The sequence below is a fragment of the Aricia agestis genome, chromosome 14, assembly GCF_905147365.1.
Source record: "Aricia agestis chromosome 14, ilAriAges1.1, whole genome shotgun sequence".
Classification (NCBI taxonomy): Eukaryota; Metazoa; Arthropoda; class Insecta; order Lepidoptera; family Lycaenidae; genus Aricia; species Aricia agestis.
Window position 1 is genome coordinate 12,469,126 of NC_056419.1, and position 26,398 is coordinate 12,495,523.

The 26,398-nt window shown below is 35.0% G+C and overlaps 2 protein-coding genes and 2 non-coding genes across 4 annotated transcripts in view; 1 reads left to right on the forward strand and 3 right to left on the reverse strand.

Annotated features, from left to right (window-relative positions):
* The window catches only part of LOC121733760 (diuretic hormone class 2), a 71,290-nt gene extending 56,809 nt beyond the window's left edge, over nt 1-14,481 (forward strand). Inside the window, exons 2-5 of the mRNA XM_042124109.1 lie at nt 3,264-3,344; nt 8,761-8,862; nt 9,759-9,779; nt 13,328-14,481. Of these exons, the coding sequence (XP_041980043.1) occupies nt 3,265-3,344; nt 8,761-8,862; nt 9,759-9,779; nt 13,328-13,460 (336 nt within the window). The 5' untranslated portion in view covers nt 3,264 and the 3' untranslated portion in view covers nt 13,461-14,481. The remainder of the gene's footprint in view (nt 1-3,263; nt 3,345-8,760; nt 8,863-9,758; nt 9,780-13,327) is intronic.
* A 1,182-nt stretch (nt 14,482-15,663) lies between these two features.
* On the reverse strand, nt 15,664-15,735 carry Trnae-uuc. The gene has a single exon. It is a non-coding gene; the product is annotated as a tRNA-Glu (tRNA).
* A 2,982-nt stretch (nt 15,736-18,717) lies between these two features.
* Nucleotides 18,718-20,882, reverse strand: LOC121733678 (catalase-like). The gene is made up of 2 exons (XM_042124012.1): nt 20,736-20,882; nt 18,718-20,347 (listed from the first exon to the last, which is right to left on the reverse strand). The coding sequence occupies exons 1-2, from the start codon at nt 20,880-20,882 to the stop codon at nt 18,803-18,805; spliced, it is 1,692 nt and encodes a 563-aa protein (XP_041979946.1). The 3' UTR covers nt 18,718-18,802.
* A 4,861-nt stretch (nt 20,883-25,743) lies between these two features.
* Nucleotides 25,744-25,816, reverse strand: Trnav-uac. The gene has a single exon. It is a non-coding gene; the product is annotated as a tRNA-Val (tRNA).
* Between the last annotated feature and the right edge of the window lie 582 nt (nt 25,817-26,398).

A 26,398-nucleotide genomic window follows, 5' to 3' on the forward strand; every position in this document is an offset into this window, starting at 1 on the left:
CAAACGGGTCACCTGATGGAAAGAAAATTTCGTCGCCCATGGACAATCGCAGCATCAGAAGAGCTGCAGGTGCGTAGCCAGCCTTTAAAGAGGGAATAGGGTAATAGGGAAGGGTAGAGAAGTGAATAGGGGAGTTTAGGGAAGGAAATAGGAGAGGGTAGGGAAGGGAAAAGGGTAGGGGATTGGGCCTCCGGTAAACTCACTCACTCGGCGAAACACATTGACTCTGAACCTGACCTATAACCCTGATACAATGACCGTCACTCGATGACGTCATCAGGTTAAGGACCACTCAGCCCACTCTAGTCGCTAATTGGAACCTGTATAGACCCAAAGTACCTTATTAACAGCGTTTGCCTTAGCTTACAGCTTTATTGTCAAAGTGCCTAAAACAGCAGTACCCTAGGTAGGTGGAATTCTCACTCGAGACCGACCCAGGATCGAACCTACACCTAGGTTCGATCCTGGGTGGTGGCATGAGTTCCAATAGTTTTGGAATAGAGATCTTTGTGTCCGGTCCTTGCGTCTTAATTTTTTGGCCGAAACAATGTGGACTAATAAATTCAATATAATATTTCCGCTTAGATCTTTTAAACTACTGATATTAATTCACTTTTCAGTAATAGTTAGAGTGATTCAGGGGATAAGTCTATATTAGGTCGGCAGCTAATAAGAAGCCTCTGCCAATGTCATTTCGTCGTATTTTTATCTCAGCTGTAATAATACAAGACGACCTACCTTGCAACACTTTTTTCAAGGTGCAGCCGTCCTTGAAATGTATGTAGGCTGTACCCTTCATTATTATTATAGCTGCTATTTTCTAGGCTTAGGAAAAAATGTACATTCTTTTTACGTTTGTTAACTTGAAGACACAACAATTATTATGTGATTTGGATTTTGTAATAATTTCTAATCAAGCCCGAAAGTATCTTCATAAAAAAGTAAAAAACTAACGATTAAGCTACGTGCACACTAATCGACGAAATTCAAAGTGGTGTCTACAATACGACTTTTCAACTTTTATTCAGGAAATCCCAGTTTGAAATAATTGAGATGGACGGGCTATAAGCCGATGACTTTTCATTTATTTTAACCAAAATTAATTGTTCTTTTTTAATTATTTTGTCACTATGACTTCGTTATTTTGTGATTATAAATCGTTTATTTTTGCGTTGTAGCTCAACTGCAGCTAACGATGATTCACGTGACAATATCTGAAAATATTGACATGGCGGTACTCACGGACGTAAAATTTTTTACGTCCGTGGCGGTACTCTAAATTGTTTGATATTACAAGCCTAAAACCAATTAAAGAGGCTTACTAGTGTTTGTTGTCTTATTTTATCCACTTTTAAATTTATAATATTATAATAAATAATCTAGATTTTCGTCCAGTTCCCGTTTACAAATATTATAAGATGGTGATAAATGCTATCACTCTGGGGAGATTATGGACTGAATTTAATTACTATCAAAATTTCGACAAATATTTACTCGGCGACGCGTGACAAATGGTAGAGGTTAAGGCGGCTTCACACCGTCCGACATGTCGGAACTAACGAGATCCGACACAATCCATAATATCGGACGAGATCGTTTATTCAAAAACCTATATTCGAATCGAAAAAAAATCAGAAGTCTACAAAAATCTGCTGTAAAATTATTTGATTAAGGGTATTTTGTTTTTACAACCACACATACACATTTTAATAATTGGAGTTAAGGCTTATTTTGTATAGTAAGGCACAAAATGAGTCGGGGCCTTTAAATCATACACAGTCACAAAAATGTGGTTTGAGTCCGGCCAGATAGGCCTGCATCAATCAGATTCGATCGGCCTTTCGCCCTTTCCATTTATGGTATCCTTGAATAATGCAAAAAATCGTCCCTCGTTGCGTCGTGTCGTATGATGTGAAAACACTATAAGGCTCAAAATATTAATTAGTTTTAACTAAGTACATAGTTAATTTATCTGTGTCGATACTGGATGGGCGAATGAAACAATCTATTGCTCAAACACAATCTATCAATTTCAATTGATCTGTTAAATATTTCAGGAACATAGATAGATAGGTCGTCAATAACGAATTATTTATAAATAATAACATTTTTAAATAATAACTGTTGCGATCTTGTTGTAATCTAGTAATTACTAAACTACGAAATAAATCTAAAATATCATAGCATCAAGATACTGTGAGTGCTTCTGATTGCTGCCATCCAGTTGAGATCCATCATCCAGTAATGGGGATTGTCCATTTTTTTTTAATTTTGCTCATTACAAAAACATTTCGAGGAATAAGGTCAATGATCGTTTTTCTGTATATAAACGAAAAAAATACCCATTAGTTACTTATATTTTTGAATAAATACGTTTAACCTTTGTTTGACCTTCAATGGCGTTAAATTAGCAATAAATTCGACCAACGTTACGTTTCGAACTTTTGGTGAGCTTCTCGTATCAGCTTTCACATAATGAGAACTTGCATTTGACGAACCAGCCATTATAAATAAGATTGAAAGGAAATTTAAAACATATGCAGAGGTCGATTGGCGGCCGATGATGACGTCAGAGCGAAACTTTAAAAAATTATTGAGAAAAAACTAGCCAATGAATTTCAAAATTATTTTATTTATATTCTTAAAATACTCTATTTTAACGAAAAAAAATATAAAAAGTACATGTAATTTTTTTTGGACAATGCCCATTTAAAACTAAAAAGTAAGTCTAAAATAGTGTGGCTTTAAGACACTGTTGCGTTCTGCGTAGATTAGAACACAAATAATAATTGATGAATTTGCGGGTAGTTGAACAACTTCAGCAACTTTGACATCTGTCACCCCAGTGTACCCGTGACCGTGGCCGCTGGGAAACAGAAAAGCCGAAATGTCAGGAATAAGAAACGTTTCTTCGCGACAATATCCGTATTTTAAATAGTTGTGAATAAAACTCGCTTAAACCTGACAAATCATTATCTTTTAACCATATTTTGTTGAAATAATAACAAAAAACTTTTCGAGCTGATTAGAAGTGCCTCTAGGGTGCCAAAAACATATAGGTACACATTGTATGTTTTTGGCACGAAGCTAAAACAAAGTACATGCCTTAGATTACGATACTTTTGCTATACAATATCTTCATAAAGCTAACTCTAGACTGTAGAGTTCAAGTGAATACAATCGGCAACTAACTGGTTTATTTCACAAGTTTCAAGTAATTTCCTCATACCAACCTTATTAACACCAATGACATATAATTGCAGGATGGTGCGTGCTACCTCTGTGCTGGTCTGCTGCCTGCTAGCCGCGCTGCTGCTGGTCCTCCCTGCAGCCGCCTACCCCAGGTAGTACATCTAATAGCCAGGTAGAAGTGGCTCTAGTACATAAAAAGCCGGTAGCCTCTTACACATTTATTTTTGATGTTAAAGCTATCACTATCTGGGATAAATCCCAGGTAGTGATGGCTTTAACATCGATCCCCAAGCGGCACCCGGCTGTCGCATGACTGTCGCATAATTGAAAATCTATTGTGTCTGCCATTCCCACGATCGAGGTATGAAAACATATTATACAGACCAAGCAATACTGCCCCTAATGAATATGCTAAAAATGCATATAACTCAGGTTGTGACACAGTACACAAAATGCAAAAATAGCCCATTTAATTTCTGTATCGTTGTAAATGTTATTTTAAAAGATTAATTTTTTATCTCACTTTTTTTTGGTAAGAAAGTGGGCCCGAGCGAGTTTCTTACGCCGGTTCTTCTGGCCGGGATATTCCCGAACCGGTGGTAGGCACCGCAGCTTGTATCAACTTTCTGAAAGTATTTTCTTAAAATCTACTCGGAAATAAAACAATTTTTATTTTATTTATTTATTTTTATTTTATCAGAAGTGTTGACAGTTGAAAATTTTTAAAGAATTTCTTTTTTTACATCTATTTTTATTGCACTAGAACTAAAAAGGGTTTCTATTTTCTGTATAAGTCTCTTGGCACTTGAATGACATCAATGTTAATTGTACATGCGTTAATCCAAAACATGCTGTCATTCAAAACGTCGACACTTAAAGGCTGTTTTGGCGCGTTGCGAAAAGCGAAACTGTTGCCGCTATAATATTGTACCCTATCGTCTCGGTGTGATTATAGCCTTTTTTTAGTCTGATCGCACATTTGTCAACACAGTACGCGCCATATAGTTCACGAAATGCGCGAACAGTGCTGACAAAATATGTGCGAAGTTTCGCATCATTTCATGAAACTAATTTTAAAATGCGGCGCGTACGGCGCAAGCGTGCTGATAATTAGCTATGTCCACACTATGCGCTTTAGTCCTCAATTTTCGTCATCTTCTTCATTCAACTTTCGGTTTGGCGCATTCAATAATTTAATGCGTCAACGAACGCAACGCCAACATTGTCTTTTTGTTTTTTGGATACGCTCAGAGGGCATGCGTTGCGGGCATGCCTTACGTTCGCTGTTGACTGCGCTATAACGCATGCCCTTGACGAATAGAAAAAGGCATAATCATAATCATAATCATATTTATTTGCTCAAAAACATGGTTACATGGGTTGTTACAGTTATTGATACAGTGCAGCATGTTTTGCTATGACAATAGCGTGCAAAATTGAAAAAGTTTTGATTTCATCACTGTTTAGGGCCTCTACACATAAGGTCATAATTAATATATTTTTTAGTCCTATTACTCGATTCTATCTACACACATAAAACATTACATAACATATTACAGTTCATTATTCTTAGTTTACAATAATAATTAATTTAACACATTTTTTATAAATATATAAGTATTTAAAAGATGTCAATATAATCTTGATAATTAAAATATTATTAAGTCAATTTATTATAAAACTCTTTAACACTATAGAAATTCTGGTTAGCTATCCATTCATATAATTTAATTTTAAACATTCTTGTGCTGAGCGACTTGATATATTTCGGTATTCTATTGTATAACTGGACACACATATTAATACAGCTATTGTTAAATTTGCTTAATCTAGGGTTGTCGCTCACTACTAGTCGGTGGGGGTCCCGTCTACTGCGATCACTTATCTCCCCTGCCGTAGTAAATAATTCTTTATGTTTCCAAACAAACATGCATGTCTCAAAGAAGTAAAGAGCCGGTAGTGGCAACAAGCCCAATTCCTTAAATGCCGGCCTACATGATTTATCGGGTTTAAGACCACAGATTGCTCTAACGCATCTTTTTTGAGCCTTAAACGCTTTATCGTATTGTGTGCTATTGCCCCACATTATTACACCGTAACGCAGCAGTGACTCTACATAAGCGCGGTAGCATAAAATGGCAGTTTTCCTATTAGTAAATTGTTTGATGTGTCTTAATGCGTATACAAATTTATTAATGCTACATGTCAATTCATTTATTTGTTGTTTCCAGTCAATATTTTCGTCAATTATAAGCCCCAAGAATTTTGTATGACTTACTGCTTTTATTTTCGGTATATTGAGTTTTATTTTATGTCTGTTGTTATGAGATTTATTAAATTGAATATAATTTGATTTATTTAGGTTAATTTTTAGATTATTCATGTCAAGCCATTTAATTAATTTGTCAATAGTATTATTAATGTCAGTTTCATGGTCTCTAATTGTATTATGTTTTTTATTAGATGTCACAATAATAGAAATGTCATCAGCGTATAGAGTAAACTTATGTTTAGTAATTGTAACTACGTCATTTAAATACAAAAGGAAAAGCAGAGGGCCCAGGACGCTTCCTTGAGGCACACCACACACATTCTTTTTATATTCCGACAAGTAATCTGTTAATATATTAAATTTATTTATTCTTGTAACCATAACACATTGTTTTCTATTACAAAGGTAAGAAGTTATCCATCGTAGAGTTGGCCCTCTTATGCCGATTTTTTCAAGTTTTTGTAAAAGTAATTCATGGGAAACTAAGTCAAATGCTTTAGATATGTCAAAAAATAGCCCTGTAGTTAGGTTGTCATTATTTATATTTGATAATATAGCTTTTATAAGTGAGAAAATTGCCAGAGTCGTAGATTTGCCCTTCTGGAAACCAAACTGATCTTTTGAGAGTATAGAATATTTACAGCAGTAGTCATAAAGTCTTCTAAACATACACTTTTCGTATATCTTAGATAATATAGGTATCAGCGTAATGGGTCGATAGTTATTAATGTCAGTTTTATTCCCTTTTTTAAAAATTGGCTTTACTATAGATAATTTTAATGCGTCTGGGAAAGTTCCATTTACAAATGATAGGTTAATTAGGTAAGTCATTATTTTTGATAATTCATTTATGCATAGTTTTATTATTTTAGTATTAATTTCATCATATCCTTCTGAATTAGAGTTTTTAAGTTGCAAAATTTCTGTAATTACTTCGCTTTCCGTCATGGGTTTCAAAAACATTGTGTTACTGGTTGAGGTGGTGCTGTTTTGTATTTTTGTGTTAATAGTGTTATGAGAAACGTTTACAAAATGATTATTAAATGCAGAAGCTATCTCTCGCGGGTTCGTAATTATTTTATTGCCAGTGTCAATACTTCGTATGGAATCTCTTTTATACGAAGGATTTATCTCATTATTTACAACGGTCCATGTAGCTCTACATTTATTTTTATTTTTATTAATGTACTTTATATTAGCATTTTTTCTTGAGTTTAAGATACATTTTTTTAGAATTTGCGAATATTTTATGTACTTTATTTTGTTTGCATCGTTTTTAAACTTATAGAATTTATAACGTAGCTTACGCTTGGTTTTACAACTTGTTTTTAGCCCTTTACTCAACCAATTTTGTTTCTTAGATTTATTTGTATTTATTTTTATACGTAACTTAGGGAAACATAAGTTGTAAAAAAGACGAAATAAGTCATGAAAGATATTGAAGGCTGTGTTACTATCATTTTCAGCATAAACATCTGACCACGATAATTTATTAAGACATTCTTTAAATTTTCGAATGTTTTCTGTACTAAAATCTCTTTTGTATGTATAAAATATTTTATTTTGTTCTTTTGTGTCAATTTTAATAGGAAAACTAATACTTTGAGCTGTTTCATGATCAGAGAGGTATAGCGGGAATACAGCAGCTGTTACGTTACAAATGTTACTAATAATATGATCTATGCAAGAGGACCTACGTGTGGGAACTTTAATATGAATTTGTAAATTGTAGTTAGAGCATAAATCTTGTAGGTCATTTGAAGTTCTGTTTTTTTGTAAAGTGTTTATATTGAAATCTCCCGCTAATACTATTTTGTGTGATTTGTATTTGAATTTTGCAGTCAAATCGTATAGTAATTCGTTTAGCTTAGTAATAAATATGGTAGGGTTAGATTGAGGAGTTCTGTACAGACAAATAACAATAATTTTTGAATCTACAAGCTCTACGCCGCAAGCTTCAAATGTATTTTCTGCGCTATAATGTCTTATGAAGGCTAGGTCTTTGAAACATGTATTTCTTTTAATAAGAATGCACGTGCCACCTCTATTTTTGTCTCTACAGAACGAAGACGCGAGTTCGTAGCCATTTATTTTGATTAGAGTTTCGGAATCTTTTTTCAGGAACGTTTCAGAAAAGCATAGGACGTCTGGTATATAATTTTCATTTTTGCGTAATTCTAGTAAGCTTATTTCTATTAATTCTTGTTTAGATTGTAGGCTTGCAATATTTTGGTGTAAGATAGAGAAGTTACAAGGAGAATTGTTAAGCTTAGGCACGAAAAAGTTCGGGTTTTTTTTTCGTAGGGGGAAAATAGTATGTTATTTTATTTTTATCAATCGTTTTGGGCCTTGCTTCTGAATCATTAACTTTATTTAAATTTTTAGCATTCATTTTTTGAAAAAGATATGGTATAGTTCCTACTTTAGGTTTATTATTATTAGGCTTGTTACGCACTATGTACTTTAATACTTCTTTGGGATTTAAAAATTTTTCTGAGTAATCGTTATAATCTAAGGCATGATTTATGGACTTGCAGATAGAATTTATGTTTAGACTATTACAATCTACAAATTGGCTGTTTTTAAACTTTGAGCAAGTCATTTTAATTCTATAATTTAATTCACTAATATCTAGGTATCTACTTTTACACACATTTACTACAAATACCTTATTGCGAAAAGTTTTTAGTACATTTTTTAATATGGATACAACGATATTGATGTCATAATCATTTTCTCCAATACATATTATTAATTTATCGTCAGCATTTGCCTTAATATTATAACAGTTCTTTACCACCTCACAAGCTGGAGCATAGGGCTTATATTCACCGCGAATTAAATAATTTTCATATTTCGTCTTCCGTCTTGAATTTTGTAGAGCTGAGGCTAAGCCGGAGCATTGTTGAGTGCTATAAATATACAGGGCCTTTTCCGTACATTGTTGTGTGCTATGGACTCGTGTAGAACGTTTACAATCAATGAAGCTTTTGTCTTGACAGGGCATCTTTTTTGGTGAGTCCGGTTGTGTATGTGCAACATCTATTGGTGCAATACTAGCTTTCTTAATGTGGTTACTTAATGGTGGAGGTCGAATGGGAGAATAGATTCTAGGGGCTAGAGAACGACGTATTTTGTTTTTTAGGTCAGTCCGTGGGCTGCTAACAGCTTGTGCCGAAGATTGACACAGTGTTTTTAATAATTAGGTTAGGCACAGTGTGGACAAAGCTAATGTGCAATCACCTTTACGTGAAATGGTTTAACATTCACTTATATGGTTAAAAATGTGTTGTCAGTATGAACAGCAACTACCGCGAGGCGTCGTATGAACCTGAGGAGATCCTGGACATGCTGACCCGCCTCAACAACCTCATACAGATGGAGCGCAACATGCAGACGTAAGTGGAAACTAACGATCATTTCACCAACCTCCACAGCCCTAGATTTATAAAGCCGCATAGGCCACGGCCGAGAAGCATCCATAGCGGGTCGATAAACGTACATGAGGCGGCGGAAACAAAGTGGCCTACACTCTGAAAAATATATAATAGCTTTGTCCACACTGTGCCTTTTTCTGTTCGTTAAGGGCATGCGTTATAGCGCAGTCAACAGCGAACGTGAGGCATGCCTGCGACGCATCTGACCGTATCCAAAACTTCAAAAATGACAATATTGGCGTCGCGTTCGTTGACGCATTCAATTATTGAATGCGCCAAAACGAAAGTTGAATGAAAGGAGATGATATAAATTAAAGACGAAAGCGCATAGTGTGGACATAGCTATTCGGCACTGAACCTAGTTGAAATCATGTCCTGAAAAAATGAAAAATGAATAGGATCATATTGAACGTTTTCATCAACTGTACCAAGTATTCACGTGCAATGTAAAACTTATGTGACGAAAACGTTCGTGAAAACGGCTAATTTTTGACTATTGACTATAAGTGACTTTACAGAGAATTTCTGTTTTTTTCACAATGATATTGTATGTTACTAAGTATTTTAGAAACTCATTGTTTTTTCATGTATTAAATTATCTTCTCCTTATTAGACAACTTTCTCTGCCTGCCTAATTAATATAATGATTATAGTTTTATTGATGTTGATTATTTTTAATTATTATTAATGATGTACTCGTACATTCTGAGAAACGCTTGACACAATTTAAGTTTATTTTAAGCCGCAGCAAGCAAGGCTCAAATGAAATAAAATTGTTTAAAATATTCAGGCCTTATAAAATTCCTTTACTTTTTTATGGGCTACAACTATAAATTAATTTCCTTTTTTATTTACAGATACAAAGAAGGCATTGACACGTAAGTACCAATATAGTATTTTATGTAGGTAGATTGAAGGCATATCGATAATATTTGTTTTTTAACTAACTATATTTTGGCACGGCCGTTTTGCTGATAGTGTATGACAATCTTCTCTCAACATACATCATCAATCATTATATTAGAGAGAACAAAAATTGTTGAAGAATATAATAAATATTAGCACATAGCAGATTGGTCCTGTTGTGCTTTTATTAATTCGTATCTCATAGAAAGAAGTAGGTAGAAATAAAGGCATATTATAATATATGCCATTCTTTTAAGTCTAAACTCTAAAGCAACAAAAAGGAGTGTTTTTTAGTATTCCAGCAGCGACAATTCTATCAAACAAAATGTAAAAGCAAACACTATTAAATATTACTTCTTCACCTATCCCGACACATTACAATAATCTTACTTACCTTAAATTTTAAATCTACCCGAGGCCTATGTAAATCATGTTATACGTAAAATTCACTTCTAAAATAAACTCTATGTAGTAGGAAATACGGTTGAGATTCGTACAAGAGCTCGAAATATGCAAAATAAGGTGTGATTACATTACTTTGTGGTGAAAAAGATTAAACGCGCTTTGTAGCTGATACATAAACCATGGTTTTATACATATTTAACAAAATATACACCTATTTACGAATGTAAAGGTCTCCTACGTCATAATATTTTAAAGGAATCTGGACTAACATACTAAATGAAAATGTGTGTCGGGCAGTTTTACTTTCCGTTTAGGCTGCGGTCGTGTATCACGCGTTTCCCGTAGTCCCACCTTCAGGAGCAGGAACACCGTTGGGGTTTGAGAGGGTAGTCCCGGGTGCGTCTTCCGTCCGCCCCGGGGAGTCCCACATACCTCGGTGGTCCTCCCCAGGCCCCGGGGATGCGTAAACGCATTCCCCCAACGAAGTTTTTCTTTCTGTTTGACTGACCAAAATAAAATACAATAAAAAATTGTTTGTATTCCGAAATATCAAGATACACGATCTTTCTGTTAAGTACAACTTCAAGCTTAACCGATTTATAGAAAATTTTGTATGGAGATACTTTGAGTTCCAAGAAAAGACATAGGATATATTTTTTTTTATGAAATAAGGGGGCAAACGAGCAAACGGGTCACCTGATGGAAAGCAACTTCCGTCGCCCATGGACACTCGCAGCATCAGAAGAGCTGCAAGTGTGTTGCCGGCCTTTTAAGAGGGAATAGGGTAATAGGGGAGGGTAGGGAAGGGAAGGGAAGGGAATAGGGTAGGGGTTAGGGGATTGGGCCTCCGGTAAACTCACTCACTCGGCGTGAAACAGCGCAAGCGCTGTTTCACGCCGGTTTTCTGTGAGAACGTGGTATTTATCCGGTCGAGCCGGCCCATTCGTGCCGAAGCATGGCTGTCTCACGTATAAAATATTTTTTATCCCGGATAGTTTTTATCCCGCAAAAATGTACGGTTTTTTCGCGATAATTAAATGTCTGTGCTACGAAATTGTATTTTTCGTAGACCCTCTACGAAGTGCTACGAACTCAACGCGCGATCGTAAAGGTTCACACAAATTTTTGGGGTTTAACATAGTATTATAGATAACTATATTATAATTACGAGGTATCAGGTATATGATTCACATAACTCAACTTATAGAGCATATTTAAGTTAAGAACGTATATCTACGTATTACAAAATATAATTACTTACATATTTATTAAGTAGTAGTAAGCAACACAAAAATGTCTAATAGCGTATTTTTACAGAAAAAATCGTATTACAATAAAAAAGTTGAATATAAACTTTGATGGCCGAAAAAATGGGCGGTAGTTCAGATACACAAACTTTTATCGTTATTTGTCCCTCATCTAAGTCTATGGTGTTTGATTACTATACTCGCATTAAAATGAGTGTACTTACGTACTTAAAAAATAGTCTTCAATATTTAATAAAATAATATACTTAATTGTACCTATTCAGTGAGTAGAAGCTTTCAACAAACAGTTTAAGCGTTCATTATGAGCGTACAACACAAAGGCATTAAACTCCACATTATATTTTGTTTATATGTTGTTGTTTCTGTTTTGCTCAAAGATAACCGTTTTTGCTCTTTGGAGAATGTTAATTTGTTCTAAATTCAAATTACAATTTGGCTTAAAATTGGTTTACCTGAATTAAGATGTATGTGTTAAGCTAATGTAAGTGAAACATTGGAATGTGTTTTAAAGTTTATTTATAAGGTAATAACGCGTTGTAGATAGTATATTATTAAGAATGGGCCAGGAAACTGTATAATATTATACTGACTAGAGATCGCCCAATGGTCGAAATTCGAACTTAGTCTCAACGACATATTGACTATCATATTTTTTTCAACTCTTGTCTCTGGGACTCAGCTGATCTGAGACTGGCCGTGTAAGCATTGTCTAATAGTATCTAAGATTCAATAAAAAAAAACTATGATCCATTTTCAATTTGTCAAATTGTTGTCAACAGACTTCAACCACAAATAAAAGAGTAACAATTCGTATGTATAGGCTTGTCACTCAAAAATCTGTAATTTTTCCTAGTGTGTGTGTTGTAGTGTGTGTAATGTTTTATTGGTTGAAAAAATGTATGATAAAAGCATAATTTCAAAATAATATTAGCTCGATGCACTCCTTCACCATATAAACTATAACTGTGCAAAATTTCATTCACCTTCGTCTCCCCATTTTTCGTCAAAAGGGATACAAAGTTTTCTGCTCACGTATTAATATAATAATAATATATAGATGTCATCTTATGTCTTGTGCTGCCGTCCTTACGATAAATGCAGTTAGTCGAATTTTTAGCAAATTTATTTAATAGGTATCATACTCATAAAGTCTAAATTAAATTTGCCCAAAAATTGACTTACTGCACCTATGTTAAGTACGGCAGTGAAGAAAACTTAATAAGTCTAATTATAATACATTTTTATAATCCAATCGAAGCCTGCAAATCTTTTCTTTAAAGCCGACGACTGAAAACTTTAACGATATATTACGAGCATAACTAAAACTTTAGTATTCACATTATACTTTCTCTCACAAATAGGTATAGACTATAGAGACTATTTAATACCCTTTATTTCTTTTCTAGTAGGGTAAAATATTTTATTTTACCAACTAGCTAGCTAGCAACTGCTCGTTTCCTTTGCGGATATCTTGTGATATGTTATTCCACTTCCCATGGTTTCGGCTCTAATGGAACACTGCTGATGTTTTTAGGCCCAATTACACCAACGTAAAATGTCTGTTAGTGTTAACAGCTTGTTAAAATGTCATGTCTTCTCTTTCATTCATATGAAAAACGAAAGAGGTAACGTGATACTTATTCGAGCGTTAACTTTAACAGTCGCTGGTGAAATTGGACCTTAAGGTTGGTTGCGTCCAACCGTCCTTTCCTGCGTCCTACATGTCAACGGTAGGGGTTACCAAATGGTACTCTTGTAACTTGTTACTGAGATTAACTTTCTTTATATTTTCAGCGACAAGCACTCTTGTAACTTGTTACTGAGATTAACTTTCTTTATATTTTCAGCGACAAGCGCGCTCTAGACCTTGGCCTCAACCGCGGCTACTCCGGCGCCATCCAGGCCAAGCACCTCATGGGTCTCGCCGCTGCCAACTACGCCGGCGGCCCTGGCAGGAGGCGACGCGACGTTGCCAACTAAACTGGCAACCACCTGGCACGTGCCAACTAACCTGGCATCGATAGCACGTGCCACCTGGCATCGATGGCACGTGCCAAGCCGATTGGCACAACTCAAACGCTTCATAGATCGTGTATCGGCCTAGTTAATTAGGTTTTGTATCCGGAAACTTGACTTAACCACGATTAAGGTTTTATTGCTTTACTAGGTGTTAGCAAAATAGTAGTTAAAAAAATAACCATACTAGCGACCCGCCCTATCAGTATTTTTCTACAATATAATTACTCTCAATATAATTTTCAAAGAAGTTCCAAAGACAAGCATAAGTCAGCCATTTGGAAGTTACACTATTTTAAACTGTGTAGTGATTGCCAATATCAAGTAGCTAAATTAAGAGATATAATTTTATTTAATTATCATTTTATTATTATAATAACATCTAGTCAAAATGCATTTTTGCCGCTTAATTAGGTAGGTTACTTTAGGAATTAAAACTACTAGTCAGTAGATGTCTACGTTTCTTTATAGCAATAAAGAGTTTTCGTGTATTTTGCGGTTAAGTCACAGTTTCTACATCACAATTCTAGTCAATATTTTTATGTGTTATGTTCCTAAAGTCCACTGGTGCCAGGCTAGGTTAGTTCTAATCGTTCGTTATGATATCATGCCTTCGTTTTCTTAAAAACAAGAGAGATATGATTCATCAATGATTAGCGTTAACCCAGACTGGTGAAAATGGCTCTATTTGTTATTATTTTTAGATTTAAGATTAGTTTAATTGTAATACGAGACGGCTTTTAAAATATTTTAGATTTTTATAGTTATAATTTAAAAATATTTGCTTTAGTAGTTTCGTAGTAGAACTTTTACTAATTATAGTCACCGTCTCGTTTTTATTTACTTATGTAAAAATATAAAATAAGTTAAAACTTCAAATAACAGTATTCATACAGTATTGGCGGTTAATCTTTCACGAAGTTTCTCTGTCTTTCAGAATTTAAATAGATCAAAAAATAATAAACAAATATTCCTACTAAATATATGTGACAAAATATTATTGTAAAATATAAGAATACTTCCTCTTTAGAGAATTATTGTTAATAATAAAGAGTCATAAACAAATTCATGTTGTTTTTGTCACTCCAACCCTCTCCTTATAAAATTATTTAAAAACCTACTTTGTTATGGCGGACATTCTGCAAGCCTTTTTCGAAATAATTATTACAGACAATACCGTTTCTAGTAAATAATAAGAAAACTTAATGGACATAACATAAGTATAGTAAGGGAGGGGAAGGTGCTATTTTTGTTGTCACTTGAGCGTCATGGAGACCTAGTAGGTTTTTTACATTAGGTAAAACTGATAAAAAAATAATAAGAGCGTTTTTTATTTTAGCTGTGGGTTCTGAAACTGCACCCATTTTAAAGTTTTGAAAAAGAAATTATATCCAGAAATTTGCTTTTTTGGTTAAATATAAATATATTTTAGACAACAAGGACTAAATCTTTTAGTTTAGTGCAAAATAAAATATCTGCGAAGCTTAGTTAAGAAAATATGAAGCTTTATTTTTTTATATTTTAAAATGTCCCTACAGGCTTACCTTACCTTTGAATCGTCAGTGCTTTATATGGAAGCTTCTTTGGGGTATACTAAACATCCCCTTTCTTAATCTGACAGATCAGATGACATTTCAATATTTATTTATTTTTAACCCACCATGTGAAAAATCTGATTTCTATACCATGATAACTTAATCTGACACGCTCGAGCTTGTCCCGAAATCCCCTCTTCCCCTCCCCAACTATTACTACTAGATAGACCAACTGATTGATACCTAAAGCATTTCCTTGTAAGTGTGATTAATATAATATTATAATAATAAAGTCGGTTAAAAAACATACAATTTTATCACTACAAACTATAAAACAAAGTTTATCTGTACCTAAGTATGTCCCTTTGTATGTTTATTGTTTAAATCTTTAAAACTGCGCAACGGATTTTGATGCGGTTTTTTTTATAAATAGAGTGATTGAAGAGGAATGCTTATAAATAATATTATATTAACATCCATTAAATAGAATACTGTAATTTTGAGGTTTTCTTGTGATTTCGTGAATTATCAAAATATTGCGGGCTCCACGATTTTTTTTTTCAGTGGGTGACATAGGCTATAAATTATATTTTATACCCATGCGAAGCGCTAGTGAATATTACAAAAAGGTTTTCCCGTACCGGGAATCGAACCCGAGCCTCCTGGGTGAAAGCCAGGTATCCTAGCCACTAGACCATACGGGAGATGACTATAGAGTCGATTTTATTGATCAAAAATTAGCTTAGTTGCTTACAAAAGATTTTGTTGACCTTTAATTACGACACAAAAAACACATATTTTAGATATCCACAGATTAAAGGTGAATATATAGGTGCGATATCTTAATTCAGACAAAAAACAAAAATTAAAGACATTTTATTATCTTACTTTTATCCATAAGCGCCATCTTTTGTAATATTTTGGAACTACAGAGGTAGTAGCATAGTCTTTGAGGAGCCCGAGTGCTTTAACAAAGTTGCTGTCATTATAGTACGCTATGATACCAATAGATGGCACTTCAAGAAAATAATTTAAGAAAGCCAAACAAGCGTAATTTTGTCAGTCATGATTTGTATGAAAAGATATTTACGCGGCAGAAATTCTGCGACTCATGAGTCACGACTCACAAAACCTTTGGCCAAAGGTATATTTGAGGTTCCTTACTGCAAACAAAAACAAATCGGCTTAAAAGGAACAGTAGCTCTACCATGCGTTTAAAGCTATAATATTTTTCGAGACTCGATACCGACTACCGTAAATTTTAGTATGGCAAATTTTACATCGCCTCTAGCGGTTACTTGCGGAACTAAAATCGCCATACTAATACGTAGTCGGTATAGAGTATCGATAAATACTATAGCTTTAAACTCATGGTAGAGCTACAGAACCTACCTGAATACAAACTTCCATATTTGTACTTACTGTTAATAAATGAAGACCTGGGATTTATCTTATGGTGTTGTCTTTGTCCTATACGTAGAAAAAGCGATTTGACTTTGGTTAGTCAATCCTTTCGTAGTGTTAATAATGCCTTAGTACTGACTAGTGAAATATTCCGACTCATTCTATTTAAAGTTTCAACATTGCGCGTATAAATATTTGGCATTTATTTTTTAAATACACGTATGTGGTATACCATGTGTTATTTTAAGCACATAATAATGAGGGAGCTAAAAGCGGGGTTTCCAAGCCAATTGGTATGGAAACGTGCACTCCAGTGGAACATGCGCACCTATTGATGAATTAGAGCCTAGAAAATTCATCTATTTTATAGTCTTTTAGAGATCTTTATGCTAAATTACAACTAGGTATTCCCCATTTATGTAAACAATTACCTACTGAATAATATTTATTCACTATACTTAAATAAGAAATTTGTCAGCAGCATTAGTCATTAGTCATTAAAATCGCTCCTCAGCAATAAAAGTAGTTTTGGAGTAAGTATATCAAATCAAAGGCTTTCTTCTTTATGAAACAGTGCAAAATCAAGCAAATATTATTTTAATGAAAATGTAGATGTTGTGTTAATAAATAATATTTAAGTACCTGGATGACCAAGCTTTGCTCGGTATAACAAACACTCATTGACTTCGTGTTACTTAACAACGCCATCTGCTGGAATAGCTTTAGCTGTTGTTGTGTCGTTAAAGCAATTAGTTGCTCACAAAATAGTATTATTATTCGCCAATAGATGTCAGGAAGAGTCATATTTTTCAGTTTATTGATCATCGAAACACGAATAAAAAAGACATTTTCAAAAAATGATTCCTAGCTAGATCGGTTTATCGCCCCCGAAACCCCCTATATACTAAATTTAATGAAAATCGTTGGAGCCGATTCCGATATTCCAATTATGAATATATATAATATACAAGAATTGCTCGTTTAAAGATAAAAGATAAGATTACAATATATATTATGTAGCATTATATACAGGGTGTAACAAAAATAAGTGATAATACTTTAGGGTGTGTACGTGTTCCTTGTAGAGAATTCACTGTAAAAGTAGCAGCGCTGAAAGACCAAAAAAATTTTTCACTTTTGTATGGGGAAACTCGTGACGCTCGGGCCCTTGCTCATACAAAAGTGAAAAAAAAATTTCGTCTTTCAGCGCTGCTACTTTCACAGTGAACTCTCTACAAGGAACACGTACTCACCCTAAAGTATTATCACTTATTTTTGTTACACACTGTATAGATAAATCCCTTTCAATTTGTTTCACTGACGCGAACTGCAAACAGACACGCAACACCAATACTCCTGATTAATAAAACCACTTACATTGATTGGTTTAAATTAATTAATTCCAAGTAATTAGCAAGACATCCGAACACACCTACAATTTCAAGTGCAACTATATTATTACGTATATTGGTATAACGGAGGAAACTCGTTTTCCGGTTTTTATTTACAATGGAAGGATTTCAATTGTTGCTAAATTATTTATATCTGAATAAAGCATCAATAATTAATTTTCTTAAGATTTCACTTTATACGTTTACAAATTACTATTTACTTAAGATAAAAGTATTACTTAAGATAATCTTATTTGTTTACTAAGTATTTATGGTATACCAACTGTCAGAGAAAATAAACTGTTTAGGAAGTAAAGACCTTCAAATCTAGAATCTACATTCTACAGCTTGGAGTGGTTTATATAATTCATGGTCACCAAAAGAGCAATTTTTATTAGAACAATATTAGCTATACCTACTCTCAGAAAATATTGAACTCAATGTTTTCTAAACCTTTCCTATCTATTTCCATTTTCTAAATTAATATCCATTATTTTCTAAACCACAGGCACCTAATCAGGTTCAGGTTTCCTTGCCAGTGAATAGGAAAGGTTTGTCTAGACACCCCCACGGTTACCCCCCCGCCAAGAAGATCTCCATAGAAGGCTGAGGGGGTGTCGCGGTGGTCGAAACAACCTCCACTTTACGACCTCGTACATTAATAGGATTCAGATAAAAGCCGATCAAAATGAATGCCGTGATCACAGCTATATTTAGTGTCGGAAGATATTAATTTAAGTAAGTCTACATTTTTACAATGAAAAAGTTAGAAGAGAATTTTTTACCAATTGAGTATCTTCATCTTGTCAAGTAGATGACATACACTTTACAGACCACAACCTATAGTATATTATACATACTTACATGGTACGAAACATTTAAAAACGAATATCTGCAAGAACTCACATTTAATCAGTGCCTGAAGATAGAAACAAAACAAGTGGAAATAGACACACTGTTGTAAACGATCAACGTTTTAATGTCTGTAACATTCCTCCGTTGCCGTCGGCTTGTTTTGTTCATTTCTCGACTTTTTTTTCTTCGTCTGCTGCTGCTGCTTATAATATTTCTCCGAAGGTATCAAGGGTTTAGGCGGAGGAGGTGGCGGAGTCCTCAAAAACTTCTCCAAACTCTCCGTGACTCTCCTCCCAAGGTCCACGTCGACCAAGGTAAACAATTTCAACATCCTTCTCTGCATGAACGGCGGAACTACTGCCAACAACGGAGCGCTGTTATTAGCGAGCCGCTCTCTCTCCTGACAGTTCAGAAGATCATTATAAAATGTAGCTGCTGGCTCCAGATCGACAGCGTTCGATTCCAATAGCGACAGTCTCTCTTTTGGCAGATCAGCGTCCACGTAAGGAATGGGCCCGTTAAAGGAGTTGGGATAGTAATTCGGAGCGTCCCTGCCGTTTTCTCCCACCGGTGGTTTTCCGTCTCTCAAATAATTCTTGGAATACTTTGGTGCGTTCACCTCGATTTTGTTGTGGTTGATACTCATTCTGTAGGACTGGGCATCACGGTAGGACTGTCGTCGGGTCCTGAACATGGTGTCTATGGGGCCAGGAATACCAGGGACCAGTCTTGCGGGGCTGAAGGTGCTCTGCTCTGACACTGCGAAGTTGTTGTCCGGATTTCTGTCCAAGACAAGTCGTCCAATCGGCACAGTCTTGTAGGTGCCCTTTTTCCAGCTGCGGGTGACTTCGAAAGGATTGTAATCCACCTTCTTTATTTGATCGTACGTCATCAAGTCCATCTCTAATCTCCAAGCAGGGTAATTCTTCTCCTCGATGGCGTTGTATAGATCTCTGTTGAAGTAGTTGGGGTCACGGGACGATATCTCTCTCGCGTCCTCCGACGACAAGTTCTCTACTCCCTGCTCGGATCTGAAGCTGAATCTGACGAAATATCTCTCCCTCTTCTTGTTATTGATGACGTACGTGTGTACCGGGAAGGAGTCCATCTTCCGGTAACCGTTTGGAATGCCAAAGTCGGAGAGGAACCACAGGAAGCCGTGGAACGAATCCGGTCGTTTGGTGATGAAGTCAAACGCGCTCGTGAAGTCCGGAAGATCAGTTTTAGGGTTCCGTTTGAAGGAGTGGACGAAATGGAGGAAGTCGTTCGCATCTCTGTAGAAGTATGTAGGAAAATTTATACACAGGAAATCCAGGTTTCCTTCGTTCGTGTACATCTTGACGGCCAGGCCTTTCATCTCTCTGGAGGCATCGGCGCCTCCGAGGCTTTGCAGCACGGTCGAGAATCGTGCAACCAGTGGAGTCTTCTTGCCGATTCCGTTAAAGACGTCGGCTTTGGTGTACTTGGAGACATCGTGGGTCACTTCAAAGTACCCAAAGGCTGCCGTGCCTTTTGCGTGCACCACTCTCTCTGGCACTCTCTCGGCGTTCAGTTGCGTGATAATGTCCACGTTGTACAGGTTCGAAAACGGATCAGAATTTATTGCCACTGTTTCTCTGATATCAACGAGTTTTCCGGAACCCGTTGTGAGCAATCCGATGGGTTCCTGAAGAGAATATATCAATATTTAGTATTAGTTTAATATTCAGTCCTTATTTATTCCTATTTAGTATTTTCATCAAACATTATGTTTCCAATTGCAAACTCTTTAATATGATTGTATAACATTAAAGTTATTTGTATTCTGTTGTAAAACATTGAACAGGAATCATTACCACATCATATTTGAAAATTTTAACAATTAACCAATTGGGCAATAGTTTTAGGAAGTATATTTAAGTGATTTTTGGATTGTGATATCTTGGGAAGTATTTAAGATGACAGAGTCATTCTTTCACTGATGTTTGTGAGAGGTCTTATTTTGTCTTGTTGGTCCTTATTTAGTTATTTACTAACAAGACAAAATAGATCATAATGAGTCTGTGTGTACGTACCGGATGGGTATTTTTGAATTCCCATAGTTGTCGCGCAGCCGGATCCGTTCTATTGTAATACGCCACCAACTCCGGATCACCGCACGCTACATACTGCACGTAACAAACTAATAGAAACTGAAACATACATATATTATGTTCCTTCATAGTGAAGGTTTAAACTATCAGCTTCCTTTGTCCATCCTTTTATAGATTACGACTAATTGGCTGAATGTTGCATGTAAATATCTTGTAATTATATGTGCGAATTATGAGTCTATTTAATTGTTACACAATGTTGCAAAGAACTACTAGAGCAAAATTCATGATTTTATAATTCATTTCATACTTGATAAAAAGCTATGAATTGTTTCATTTTTTAAACATAGATATACTACAATAAATTTGTGAGGGTCTGTACCAGCGGATATGGATATAAAAATGATGTATGTGTAATATGTATCGAGTTATTAAGAAAATCAGCCAAGTGCGATTCGGACTCGCGCACGAAGGGTTCCGTAGTGTTATAGAGCAAACATAGACCAAAAATTGTGTTTTGTATGGGAGCCCCCCTTATTTTTTATTTTATTTTAATATTAAGTATTCTTAAATATTGAAGTAGACATGTAATTAAGGCCTTTGTGAAAATAGCAAGTGTGAAAAAGGCCAAAAAAATCACGTTTGGTGTATGGGAGCCCCCTTTACATATTAATTTTATTTTGTTATAGCGGCATCAGATATACACATTACACAATCTGTGAAAATTTCAGAACTCTAGCTATAGCGGTTCTTGAGATACAGCCTGGAGACAGACAGATGGACAGACAGACATCGAAGTCTCATGAATAGGGTCCCGTTTGCACCCTTTGGGTAACACTAACTTGGCGCTGATTCCGCGTCTTTCTTTATCACCTGGCATATGAAAGACGTACGTTAGTGTGAAGAAAGAAGGACTATGTTTTATTTTCTGTTTTATTCGCTCTCGTATATACTTAACCGAAATAATCGTTAGTCTTCAGATATCCTTGTAGTAATGAAAATTTTAGCTTACTGACAATCATTTGGCACAGATACAGGATAGATTACAAGGAAGTGAATAGGCTACTTTTTGCGGGATAATTTACAGTTCCTTCGTAAATTCCATATAATTTACACAGTAGTCAGCTATAAGCCGCCATAATCACTCGTTAAAGTCACTACACACTCAGAATTGAAGCACAATTTCAATGATGCAACAATGATTTAAGTACTTGTACCATTAACCAATAAGTATTTGGTATAAGGGCCAGGTAAATATTGGATTGACCTTGACAGAGAGGTTTCCGAGGGCAGGGGGAGGGGTGACTATTTATAAAGATGACGGGCCGGTCGATTTTCGTGTGTTTAAGAAGCAGTATCCTCACTCTCAGTTTACTAAAGTACATACAAGTTTTTGTACAAAAGTACGTTAAGAAACTATTCTTTAAATCAGTACTGCCATAGTTTTTATGGCTAAAACCCATAAAAACTTTAAACTGGGCAGTACTGTCACACTGACATAAAATCCAAGAAAGGTTAGATTTTGTTTTCTCATACATTTCTTTAAAATATGAAACAATATTAAACACAACTCTTTCCTCAAGTTTGCCATATTATACAATTACTTTCCATAAATGATTCCTTACCAGCAACACTATAAATTGATACAATAATACAGGATGTTTTTTTTGTCTTTTTTAATACCTTCTACTCTCCTTAACTTTTAAAAGTTTAGCTAGAGATTTTTTGTCATACAATAAAATGTACAGCTTTTCAAGCCCTTTCATTTGATATATTATGTCTGGATGTGCTACAGCTTGGGTACGGGTTCCATACAAAAATGCCCCTTGTTATTTAGCTTACATAATAATAAAGTAGATAGAGAGTAACAGGGCTATATTTCATCGAGCGAAATCTTGAGTGACTTTGATCGTACGAAGTCACTGGGAACGGCTATCATAGCACAGAAATAAATTAAGATCTTTTTTTTTTTTTAAATGAAATAAAAACGAGCAAACGGGTCACCTGATGGAAAGCAACTTCCGTCGCCCATGGACACTCGCAGCATCAGAAGAGCTGCAAGTGCGTTGCCGGCCTTTTAAGAGGGAAGATTGTAATAGGGGAGGGTAGGGAAGGGAAGGGAATAGTTGAGGGTAGGGAAGGGAATAGGGTAGGGGTAAGGGGATTGGGCCTCCGGTAAACTCACTCACTCGGCGAAACACAGCGCAAGCGCTGTTTCACGCCGGTTTTCTGTGAGAACGTGGTATTTATCCGGTCGAGCCGGCCCATTCGTGCCGAAGCATGGCTCTCCCACGTATTAACGATCTTAATTTATTTCTGTGTACCATAGTCATGTCTACAATCTACGAGAGAAACTCAAGCTTTAATTTAATGAAGATTTTCATAAGTAACATAAATTTTCTTTCAAACTCTGCATTAAATTAAAATTAAGTAATCATTAACTGTCTCCGAGTGCAGTTGTATAAGTCTAGTAACAATTAGAGTGAGTGAAAGGCCGACAGGCACGTGTATTAATAGAACCAGTTGCATACAATCAATATGAGGGTCTATTTAAAGAAATAACTTGCTACACTAAAAGCACACTTATTACTGCTATATAGAGTTTAAAATGGTGTTCCCGTCTATATATTGACCCATGAGCGTCTGTGCGGAAATAGGTCAGAAAGGGCGACGTCTCACTCTGATTGTTTTTAATATGGCGGTGTAAGTTTAGAGCATAAAGTTAATATACCTACGTAATAGAGCAACAATCACGAGCTGTCAAACGAAACCGAAATTGGTTTCATCTGTGTGAAAAATATGTGTACGTATACACTTACATGATTTCTATGAGATTATATTGTCAACGTGCGGCACGTGCCGACTGGACGTCAAAAAAAGAATGCTGCTGTCATGTATCACACGTCTCTTTTTACCACGCAGTGTTACTGATAGTGACATCTCTCTTGCTCAGGCCTTTGTTTCTCTATTCCGCTAGATATATTAACTTTATGGTTTAGAGTACCTATGTTTTTAACATGGCGGTTGTGAGTATAATAATAGCTCCCACACCGGTTTCGGTGACGGTGGCCGGTTTCATTGAAACCAGGCCAGCTACACAGGAGTAATTTTATAGTGCCCAAGTGTGTGCGCAGTACACAAGAGCACTCTCTGTTCCTTTACTCTCATAACCCAGTGGGACGGCAGACCGACACGACTGGCGAGAGATCAGGCGCAGGACCGACTTTTTACATGCCCATCCGACGCATGGATCATCTTACTTGTCAGACAATCAGGTGATCAGCCTGCATTATGCACTTGATATTTTCACAAAGGCCTTAGTTATATGTCTACTTCAATATTTAAGAATAATATTAAGGTAAAAGCACTAATGGCAGACGCTTTAAGGAAACATGGAACATTTGAATGTTGTAAAATATATATTTATTAAAATAAAGGATTGATAACTTCTTCCATGTCTTCAGTAACTCTTACAAAATAAAACTATTATGATTATTCACTGACAAATCAATTAATAAATAAATTATTGGTCTTTTTGTAAACTTAGTCATAACAACTAATAGATGACATCACAGTAAACGAACATCACTAATAGTAGACACCAATATGAACTAATAGTTGACATAGAACATTACATTACATTTAACATTTTTCCTATTATTAGGTCTTTATTTGCCGTTTTTTTCGAACGATTTCATTTACTTTATCATAGTAACTACCTACATGCATATGAAATATTATCCACGTTGTCTCCAGATTCTATCCATTCTTTTTCCATGCTAAAACTATCTTTCCTTTTATTTTTATTTTTCATATATTTTTCCTAGCAAATTTATTTTGAGTCTTTAGTCTCCATGCTTCTCTTGCCTCTTCTTTCTTTTCTCAGCTCTCCTTTTTCTTCTTTTTACTGCTAAAAAAACTTAAGCAATCGATTTTTAGATCAGACAAGGTCTAATATGTCAATTTTTAGGTACAGTAGTTCTAATTTGTTAGCTTGTTAATAGAATTATATTTTCAGAGAATATTGATGATATTTGCAGTAGAATAAACTACAAAATAACTTTAGTATGTATTGCAAAATGATGAATGAGTTTCATGTCATCTATTAGGTTTTTTTACATTTTCAAGAACTAATAGTAGACACCCTTTATATTGTTAGGGAAAATGGATAAAAAATCATAAATAAACATTAATTAGTGTAAACAACATGACCATTAATCCAATGAAATCAATAGAAATTACAAAAAATCAAATAAATGTATTCAAAACTTACGTGCAAAATTTCGCCTTCCTTAACTATTTGCTAAGAAACTGCCAAGCGCGTGTTGACGCGGTCACATTTTTTACGAAAACTGATCCCATTTTAAAATTTTGTTCCCGAAGGCGTCCCTAATATATTTTTTCACGTCAACAGATAGCTTGAGAAGCTTATAAAATTTATAGTGTTGAGAAAAAAATTAGACTAATTCTTATTTTTATGCTATTTTTGTCGTAAGTGTCATCTATTAGTTCCGAGTCTACCATTAGTGCTTTTACCTTAAAATAAAATAAAAAATAAGGGGGGCTCCCATCCAAAAACAAAATTTTTTCGTCTACGTATGCTCTATAACAGTACGGATAACGGAACCCTTCGTGTGCGAGTCCGACTCGCACTTGGCCGATTTTTTATTAAATCTGAAATAGTCAATACTTAAAAGAAGAAGATAATTAAAAAGGTCGATTTTTTATAAAATCTGAAATAGTCAATACTTTAAACGTTGAGCCAAAAGAAGAAGATCATTAAAAAGGTCGAATTTCGACCATTGGGCGATCTCTATTCTCTAGTATTATAAGATATACAAAATGTAGAGTTAACTTTAACTTATACTTTTTAAGTATTTGGCTATTGACATTCTGTTAAAATTTTAAACGTCAGATAAAATCATAATAAAACGAAAAATATCTTAAATCCAACGTATAAAATTATATTAAGAAAATTAACAAAACAGTGTGATTCCGGCCAGGATCGAACTGGCGGCCTTCTGCGTGTAAAGCAGATGTGATAACCACTACACCACGGAACCATTTTCATGCATATGCGAAATTTTTGTAAGGTTATTACAATAAAATCTTATAATAAATTGTAACAATAATAATGTTATTATAGTATGTGCAGAGCAGACAGAATGAGTATGTGCGTTCTAAATGATATGGGCACAATAGACAACGACCAGTAGCGCTAGCACGGCAATCAGCGGAAATGCAAAAGTATGGACAAACTGTGGAAATAAACCTAAGGTGCCGTTCCGATCTTTTTTCGTTCCGAAAAATTCAATAAAAATGCACTTTAAGTATATCTAAATTTTATTCAACGTTATACATCAAATATTCAGGCAATCGGAAGTTATTTTAAATACGAAATAATTAATAAATAAAATAAATAAATAAGTCCATAATCCATATATAGCTTTACACTAACTATTCGTTAGTGTAAAGCTCTATTTGGACGACAATAATATTATAGCAATATGTCTATTAGATAAAATAAAAGAAAAATAATATGTGAAAATTTTCTGCTAAAATCCGCATTTGTCGATATAATACTGCAATAGAACCTACCGTGCTATTAAATATTATTTGGATGGTCTATTTTAAAAACTGCCAAT